The sequence below is a fragment of the Zea mays genome, chromosome 3 (assembly GCF_902167145.1).
Source record: "Zea mays cultivar B73 chromosome 3, Zm-B73-REFERENCE-NAM-5.0, whole genome shotgun sequence".
In the NCBI taxonomy this organism is placed as follows: domain Eukaryota; kingdom Viridiplantae; phylum Streptophyta; class Magnoliopsida; order Poales; family Poaceae; genus Zea; species Zea mays.
This window is the reverse complement of record NC_050098.1, coordinates 5726788-5736293: the sequence shown is the minus strand read 5'-3', so window position 1 is coordinate 5736293 and position 9506 is coordinate 5726788. Positions and strand designations below refer to the sequence as shown.

The window sequence follows — 9506 nt, the reverse complement described above, 5'->3', positions numbered from 1 at the left end:
ATAATACTTCCTATATATTTTTATTTGACGTTTTGTATTTCATTTTACAATATTTATCGTCAAATAAAAAAAAGGTTGAGGTAGTATATAACGATGTGACTAGTGCTTCTAGAAAAACCACGTCGGTGCATGTGTCTCCCTCTCCCACAGGTCACGTCACGCTCACGCACTGGGTATAACCCAGGGCCACAGTCCACAGAGCTTGGATTACTTCAGCACACAGCACCCACACACAACAAAAAAGAGAAGATCACAGTACTACAGCAAGATGAATGAAAATGAAGAAACGGCACTACAAAAAAAAACAAAAACAAAAAAGAAAACCTCACACTACAGAACAGAAATGTATAGCCTCCTCTGACTGGCTTGAGCACGCAAGTCACTTCCTGCCTCTCGACCTCCCCCGCCAAATTTTTGGTAAAATTCAAGCACAAAAAAAAATTACAGCGACCGGTATTTGGTTCGGTTCCAGTTGAGAAACTTCATCCGACGCGAAAAGCAACGCCATATTTTCCATTTTATACCCGAAAAAATTGCAATGCGGCCCCTCGGAGGCTGCCGACGTGACTAGAAGGTCCACTTCCAGATCTTGACCCGGATCCTGACCTGGCACACGCGCGCGACGCTGGTGGCCGCGGCGGGCGGCGCCGGCGCGTCGTCGACAGCCGCGGAGGCGGCGGGTGCCGGGGCGTCGGCCGCCGGCGCCACCGCTGCCGCTACCGCCGCCTTCGCAAGCTTCTTCTTGCTCTTGGCCGGCGCCGCGGGCGCGGGCGCGGGCGCGGCCACCTTGACGCCGTCGCAGTGCACCAGGATGCCGATCTTCTTAGTCTTGAGCGCGCCCACCCTGACGCCGGCCCTGGTCTCCAGGTCCAGAGCGATGGTGAACTCGCCGGACCTCTTGACGTCGGAGGCGGCCGCGGCGGGGTCGACCGCGAGCGCGGACGCGGAGACGGTGGCCCGGATGACGGTGACGTTGCCGGCGCCGTGCGCGAACCCGGGCGCGGAGGCCTCGCCCAGCGGGACGGCGTTGGCGGCCGTGGCGGCCGTCACGGCGAAGTCGTCGTAGAGGTAGGCGAGCTTCCTGTTGGGGTTCCGGGCCGTGAGCGTCACGTCGATGGCGTCGCTCAGCGCGGGCGCCGTGGCGGACGGCGACAGGCTCAGCCTCGTCACGCGCGCCGCGGTCAGCGTGAACGCGGGCCGCTGCGGGCGGTACAGCAGGTAGAAGGCGCCGCCCGCCACTGCGGCCAGGAAGGCGAGGAGCAGGACGACGAGCGCCGTCCAGAAGAAGCAGCAGCAGCAGCTGAACGGGCAGGACCGCCCGCCGCGCCGCCGCTTGGCGGGCGCCTGCTGCGGCCGGTAGATGGGCCGCTGGTACATCTTGGGCGGGCCGTTGCCGCCCGCCGGGGGCTGCGGGGTGGGCTTGCCGTTGGAAGACATTGCTCTGCTCTGCTCCGCAGGCCGGGGGGCGGTTCTTGGAAGCTGCGGTGTCACTGCTACTCCGTGAGCTTGGCGGTGAGGTGTAATGGGGGAGAGGGATCTATAGGCGCGAGGTGGAGAAGCTGAGGGGAAAAGGGACGGGCCACCTCACGGATGGTTCAACTTCAACCTCACCAAATCATATTTGTTGCTGGCTTGATGTTGCTGTTCCTGCCGCTGCCGCTGCCGCTGCCGTTTTTTTCTTGTCCTCTTCGTCTTCCTCCACCCTCCTCTCCTTTGCTCACCTCACCTGATTGGCAGCGCGTAATTTTTTCCCCCGGAACTTTTGTTTTCTCTGCTTGGAGGTGGAGCAACACAAATTGCTAAACAAGGAGCAATTTGCAGGTTAGTCACTCTAGTATTTTCTTGCACTAGTAGTGCAGTAGCGCATCAGGTTTGGTTGGGCAAGTCAACTCGGTGCCGATGCCTTGCCTTGTCAACTTATTATTACACACGCGGTTTTGGTACAACTCGAACGTCGTCGACGGTGGCAAAAAAAAAAACGGTTTGGTGAAACTTGCCTTTTGGAAAGAAAATGTGAGCTAAAATAAAGGCCAGTGCGAAACATGAACAGCTCTGGAAACAGTTCGTTTGAAGCAATACTAGAGTCGCCATGCCATTGTCCTTCGTGTGGGGCTCAGATAGAACGAGGCTTGCTGTTCGGGGCTTCCAAGCAAGGCATGTGATCCTGGTCATCCGTCAGTAGCCGTGCTCAGTAGTCAGTTACATGTATGTGTGTTGAGACAGTATACGCAGTGTCGAAGGGGCTGGGGGTAGTTGAGCCCGAGTATGAATGTATGATGAAATGAAATCAATGGAGGAAGGAACTAATCTCGTGCTGTGCTCCTGCCTCCCGTCTTCTGGTCCTTGCCAAGGATTAAATGAACGTGGCAAAGTACGAATTCAAAGCAGGCTCCCGTCCGTGGGCATTGGGCAACATCCATGCAAAGCCTTTTGCTTCCATCGTCTGTTGTCATGCATGTACGTATGCATAATCATAATGCAAGCACTGTGGTCCACTGTCCGCCAGCACGTTCGTCACTTAGGGTACGTTTGGTTGAGTGTACAAGAAAAGATAAAATGAGGCGGCCATGTTTTCTATAGTGTTTGGTTGGGAGTCAAGCGGGGGTGAGGTGAACACCGGAGTGATTTTTTGGGGGCGGCGTGATCCCAAAAAATCGAGCGGACGGTGTCGCCCCCGACTCATCCTATTTTGACCTCAAACCAAACACACTTGTGTCACATGAGCATTTCCCTGCTTCACATTATCACATCGTATGCTTGCTCGCGATTTTTATATATCATATAAATATGTATTGAGATATTTATTCAAATATAATTATTGTTTGTTTTTAAACACTAAGGTACGCGTGATCTAGTTATTAGCACCAAATTGATTCAAGTGCTCGCTTTACACTATTTTTAATATAATTATTTTTATTTCTAAACATTAATGTATGTGTAGTGTCTGGTGTTAGGAAGGGTTAGGTGCTGGACACAGTAGCTGATTGCGCGAGCCTTGGGGTCCATATGGTAGTAGCTGAGAGAGCGCTGAGCGTGGGACTGCGCGAGCCTTAGGGTCCACATGGTAGTAGCTGAGAGAGCACTAGGCGTGGGACCCATAGGAAGCCGTGGTAGCATTAATTGGCCATATTAGGTTCTTAATAGATTAAAGTATAGAAGTATAGTCCCCTCACATAAAGTTGTGATAGCAACAGGTGTCTATATTAGGTTTTTAATAGATAAGCATATAAGTATATATATAGATGTATGTATGGTGGTGACACACCATGCGTGCTTTTCTTTCTTTACAACACAGACACACAGAGTTAATGTTGATTAGTCGTGTAAATGTACTCCCTCCGTCCAAAAATCTTCATCATCTGAGCCTCCCTCACCAAGACCAAGGAAGCCTCTCCGTTGGCAAGGTTTCCATTTAATGGCAGCTGTGAACTTAATTACCTGACATTGTTTTTGTTTTCCCAACGCAAGTATTCGGCCGTTTGCAAGGTTTCCATTTAATGGCCGCTATAAACTTAATTACCTGGCATTGTTTTTGTTTTCCCAACGCAAGTATCCGTGACGGGAGGGATGGATCGAAGAGTCGCGGGTAGCCGGAGATAAGATGAAACTGTAGTCCCTAGCTTATACGATGTAGATTCTTGGAAGTTTTTATTTTGCTCAGACGATGAAGATTTTTGGATGGAGGGAGTAATATTTGATACAGTGAACCCGATGCTTGCATTAGTTAATGCCCAAGCTTTAGGGCAGGGTGATTAAAAGCTGGACATTACATGGAGTATGTGGCTATATAAGTGTTGCAGACTATTATACATGTGCTGATGTGATAGGCGTCCACGTCATATTTGGCGTGCAAATCCAACCAGCAGCACAGTAAGAAGACACGCATACGCTTGCCCCAGCGATCACCGTCGCACTAACTACCGGAGCGAAGCGATGCAGGAAGCCAGTGAGGCAGTGACACTGACATGTTTTGCGCGGCTCTTGCTGGTGCGACGCCTCCGGCAGTCCAGCTGTAGGCTGTAGCGTGGCTCGGGGGACAATACAAGTGGCTGGCTGCTGCTCGCACCTGAAACTGGGCCACACATGCATGACACACCAAGCCCAATATTAACATCGAGGTATTATTGTTCGAACTAAACAAGTCATCATGTGTCTTTTACACACCAGAGCAGTGTTGGATTGGATGTCGCAAACCACCTGCACGCGCTTCCCGTGTTCCTCTCCTTTCTTCGTCTCCTCTTCCCTTCTCCTCCACGCTATTGCTAACACAGGCCACGGACCACGGTATATATATTTGACGAAACATGGAAGCCACGGACAACAGACATCACACATATAACAAACTGGTAACTGTATAGATTTGATCTCATACATGGAAGCAGGTGACGGTGGTAAACAAAACGCCACTCCTGATAAAACTTGGAAGAACAGTCCATGACTTCGGACAAAGAGACGAACTGGTATGGCCGCTACATGCCTTGACAGCCACGCCTTTGCTTTATCTCTGTGTTATAATTGTAAATCCATTGGTCCTGCGCCTCATAGTGACATCAAGCGGCAGGAACCTTCCTTCCATCTTCAATGAAGAAAATGGCCGACTCAGGTACCTGGCAAATAACAAAAGCAATGTCAGCTCAATAACAAGATACAACTGACCCTGATGGAAGCTATATAATATTCTTAACCATTACCAGCACATGGCACCTGCTACGATCATGTTATGCACACAAACTTCTCAGGATTATCGTTCTCAACAGTTTCATATGACAACTTATCACATACTTGAGACATAGTTTTCACTGAAGAAGGAGAAAATGGCATCCAAATCTACTTACAAGTCAAAGAAGGGGTACAGCAACATTGTTTGCTTGTACCAAAATAAGTATAGTTTCACCAAAATTTCTAGAACTAAGGAACACTTATAGTGCTTGTTCGTCAACAAAATGAACTAAGAAAAAAAGAGTGATGTACCTTCATACTTCAAGCAGAACACATGGACGACCCCATTATATCTGACACCTCCATCTAACCACATTCTAGAAACAGGATAACCTAATGGTACTTTGGTTCTCTAATTCCTATCCCAACCATCGAGCGTCGAGTGTGATAGGTTTCCGATTCATCAGTCTGAAACTACAGTATTTAACTAAATTTGTTTCATTCCTCAATGCAAATCTAATTGTTATGAAAATAGGTGAATATGTAATGTATTCCATATACTTCTGCGCACTGTGACACCAAATGATTGTGTGGATACAGCATCAGAAATTATAAGGTCGACACAGTATCAGAAAACCTATATACATGGAAGTGAATAAAAAGATGCAAAACATAATAGAAGGCAGAGATGAATTACATCAGGCCATGTATCTGTAATGAACTCCACAATATCATATGATATGTCCCCTTGCACGTCAATCTGTTCCTTCTCGGTCGGGCCCTAATGAACAGAGCAGAGAAAAATCTGGTTCAACAAGCTCAAATTCAAAAAGACACAATAACATCACAGACCACCACGAGAGGGGTACCTTAACAACAGAAGCTCCGGTTGCAAACTTCTTCCCAAGCTTCTTTGAAGCATCACTCAGCTTTACACCTAAAGGTTCAGGGAAGAACATATAATCAAAATCATTGTACGGAAAACAACTGTCATCCAAAACTTCCAGGTTCCAAGAGGGTTTGATTCGATATACATGAAGCGGCCCATTCTAGTGTGCCTTGACACAACCATTTCACTCGTAAAAATTTCTTTTCAGAAAATAACTCACCAAACAATTCAAGTCCCTTCACCACAGTAACACATTTGCGCTTGTTGCGGACAATCTTCTCGATGACAACCTCTTGCTTTTCCTGCAATTGGAAAGGAACAATGTCACTAACGAAATTCATTGTACCACAAATGAAGAACACTGTCTACAGACACCTCAACTGGCGTAAACTCAGGAAGACAGTATCACAGTAGCAGTTCATCATATCATGAAATGAAGGGTTTGGCTAAACCGCTAAATTAACTGTGGATTCAGCACAGAACAAGAGCTCATCTAAAACCACTTCAGTGAGATACTCCCACCGTTCCAAAAGATCATTTGAATTTCTGAACAAACGCTGAACAGTAGGTTTAGGTCACACAGGCTAGCGACCAAATGTAGGTCACCATGATTCGATCCAACTGTAATGAGGTGAATCCTTGGGAGTGGATGTCAGGGGACCAACCTTTTTCTTGAGCTTACCACCAGGCAGGCGTTTGACCTCTTCGGGCTTAGACGCGGAAGCATCCCCTGAAACGACAGAGTGAGATGAGAGATCAATTTCGCCCCCTCCAATAAGCAATAGCATCACAGATCGAAGGCTGGCTTCCACCATGCTCCCTAGCCCCTACCCACTAGGAAATCCACAACGGGGGTTCACAACACGAGGTGACGCGGGTACGGACCTGCGGCGCTGCTGGAGCCGTCGGAGATCCCGACGCCCTGGAGGCGCTCCCCGACCTTGTCGACGTCCCTGTCGCCACCCGCACCGCCTGCGCGCCCAGACAAACCAACCAAGCACATCACGCGTGTCAGACTAGGCGGCGCGGAGCGGGGAAGGGAGGGCGGCGGGACGAACCGGACGAGGAGGGACCGGCGACGAGGTCGTCGGGGTAGACGCCGGGCGCGTGCGCCCGCAGCCAGGGCTTGCAGCGCTGGAAGTCGGGGCCGAACTCGCAGTACTCGGCCGGGAGGCCGCAGACGCCGCAGTACAGCACGCGCACCGGAGCCGGCTTCTCCGCTGCCATCGCCGCTTTCTTCGATTCGGTGCGGAGAGCGGTGGCGATTATTTGGATTCGGTTTTGCGGGTGGGGTGGGGTGGGGGGCCCGGGGGTGACGATTGTGTGGGGGAATCGAGCCTCTCTGGTGTCTGCTCGTGCTAGGTTTATTCTCTTGGGCCGTCGGCTCTATTTGCGGCCCATCTTGTGAGCTGGCCCATCCCACAAGCTGAGCGTGGCACTTGCTGGCTGCCTAGATAGCTCCATCGGTAGCGGCAGGTGGCGTTGAGCTAGGTCAAGGCCCTGTTTGGCACAACTTATTTTCAGCTTCTTCACAAATTTAAGCATAAGTTCTGCCAAACAGCTAGCTTCTGCAGCAGCTTATCAGTTCAGCTGCTTCTCAGAATACACTAAAAGCAGCCAACAAGTAGAAGCTGCTTTTCACCAACTTATCAGATAAGCTGTTTTTTCAACAAACAGCAGTTGTGCCAAACACGGCCCAAGTTCCAAACCTCTAAGACTGACAAGTACAATGTCTGTACGCCATAACAACACATTATTATATTTAGTACCTATAAAAAATAAATTTAATATCAAATAAACATACATAGATAATAAATTTAATATTAAAGTGAACGTATGATTTGTATATCAGATACTAAATTGATAAGAATAAATATTATTCTTTATGTTAGCTAAAAGACATAGAAAGGTACAGATTAAAAAGAAGCTCGACACTCTTTTTTAATAGCTCGCGCGTTTACCATCTCCCTTCAGTTAGCGCTGTGTGTGGCTTATTATCTCCTTCATGAACAGGTTAGATAAAAGACCAACTAATTGTTAGTTATATATCTCAAATATTTAATAATATTTAATAGTTGTTAGTTGTTCCAACTCAACTAATACTTGCTATCGACTTATAGCTGGCTAATAATTAGCTCTATATATTAGGGGTATGGGACAAGACCTAACACTAGGAACGTTATCTGATAAGGCCTTGTTCGGTTACATCGGATTGCACCCGGAATCGTTCCGGTTAATCAAAGTTTATATAAATTAGAGAAGTAATCCGGTTCGGAATCGTTCCGACCCACCAATCCGACACAAACGAATAAGGCCTAAGTGATGACCGGTGACCACTGGCCGTCCGTTTCAATCCAGCTAGCCTAGCCGGTAGTAATCGTTAGCGGCATGCGTCAGTAGATCGAGCTGATAGCGTACGTTTTTCCTGCTCCCGGGCTCCGGCATTGACCACCGTTTGTCGTGACGTGTGGGAGTGGGAGGGAGGGATTATGCATGCATGGTAGCGAAGGCGAAGCTCCCGCGCGCCGGAGGCCAGAGCACACGTACACACTCGTACTACGACCGCTGGCCAACTGCAGACGCGAACAGTATAGGAGTAGGCGGTAGGGGCCTAGGCCTAGCTGGGCACGACGAAAAAGGGTTGTCGTCGTCGCATATCTTTCCTAACTTCCGTTCCATCCGTCCGATCCGCCGGCGCCCAGTCCGGTCCGCCTTGGAATTCGTCGCCACCGTCGTTGCGCGCGCGCTCATGCACCGGCGCTGCTGCCGCCGCCACCAGCACCAAGCGGCGGTGACGGCAGCAGCGTGCGTGGTCGCTGTCCCCGTCCCCGTCGAACCCGCTCGGAACTTTCGCTGCGTGCGCAGGGGGACAGAGACTGACTGACTGTGAGACCTCTCTCTCTCACACACACACGGCCGGGATACATACTCCAGTAAATATTATACTACATAGAGGCGATACGTCACGGATTCTTGGTTGACCGACGAATTGAATCCTCAGCCTCATCGCGCGCGCGCGCGCTACGTATCATCCCACCACGTGTCGCGTCCACCGTCGTCACCTGGCTGATTATATATCCTCCAATGCAAGGAATTAAGCGAGAGTTGATTTCTACGCCGCTCCGGTAGCAGAGATACGTAAATACTTATATACTATACATCTTGCATAGCATATGTTGCAATTCCATTGGTTATCACGGGCATATACGTACAATAATACACGCCGGTCAACTGGGATCTCGTATCAAGCAGCCCTAGACGACGACGTGTCATCTATCGCTTCGATCCATGTATTTTCTTAAGCTTCTAATAACGCCGCCATTCTCATCATCAGTGTCATGTCGTCATACGCCTGCATGCACACTTCTTTCAGGAACACGCTAATAATATCCTTGTGTGGTGGCTAATTTTCATTTAGGATGTGCCTACGTTTATCACTATGAAAGGATATCTTCAACTTAAAAGAACTTGTATCTATTCACCTTTCGAACGACACGTACGTAAAACTCCGGCCGGTTACTCTCGCGTCATATACTTTTGGGCCCCATGTTTGGCTGCCCTGCATATAAAACGTAACTACACCGAGAGGACCGCCGAACATATGCATGTTGCAGGTAAAAGTTCCCGCAAAACGTCAGTCAATCGTCACACGATGCAAATGCAATACACGTTGAGAAATTAAACACAGCGATTAGCCAACCTCGGATGATGCGTGCATGTGGTTATTACCATAAATAGTGGCCGCATATGCATGCATGAACACATACTGTATGCAAGTGTGCGACGACTGCAAAGCGGCAAGTGGATCGATCGACCAAACTGCCGTATCGGAATTCCTGGCTACCTGCTGCCTGAGAAGGTGTTTGGTTGGATCGACCGAACTTAACGAACTCCTTCTCTTCTGCGTTGGTTGCTTCTCTTCTCTGTTGGTTGTTGGTTGGAGCGAGGTGTTGATAAC

At 49.1% G+C, this 9506-nt stretch overlaps 2 protein-coding genes across 2 annotated transcripts; both read right to left on the bottom strand.

Moving 5' to 3' along the window:
* Positions 1 to 441: 441 nt before the first annotated feature.
* LOC100286305 (harpin-induced protein) lies at positions 442 to 1753 on the bottom strand. Its single transcript, NM_001159192.2, has one exon. The coding sequence runs from the start codon at positions 1435 to 1437 to the stop codon at positions 568 to 570; it is 870 nt and encodes a 289-aa protein (NP_001152664.2). The 5' UTR covers positions 1438 to 1753; the 3' UTR covers positions 442 to 567.
* Positions 1754 to 4104: 2351 nt separating this feature from the next.
* On the bottom strand, positions 4105 to 6809 carry LOC100192042 (Translation initiation factor SUI1 family protein). Its single transcript, NM_001137465.1, has 7 exons — positions 6607 to 6809; positions 6434 to 6520; positions 6214 to 6278; positions 5769 to 5850; positions 5529 to 5596; positions 5357 to 5440; positions 4105 to 4607 (listed from the first exon to the last, which is right to left on the bottom strand). Exons 1-7 carry the CDS (start codon positions 6773 to 6775, stop codon positions 4551 to 4553), a joined length of 612 nt encoding a protein of 203 aa, NP_001130937.1. The 5' UTR covers positions 6776 to 6809; the 3' UTR covers positions 4105 to 4550.
* Positions 6810 to 9506: the final 2697 nt, after the last annotated feature.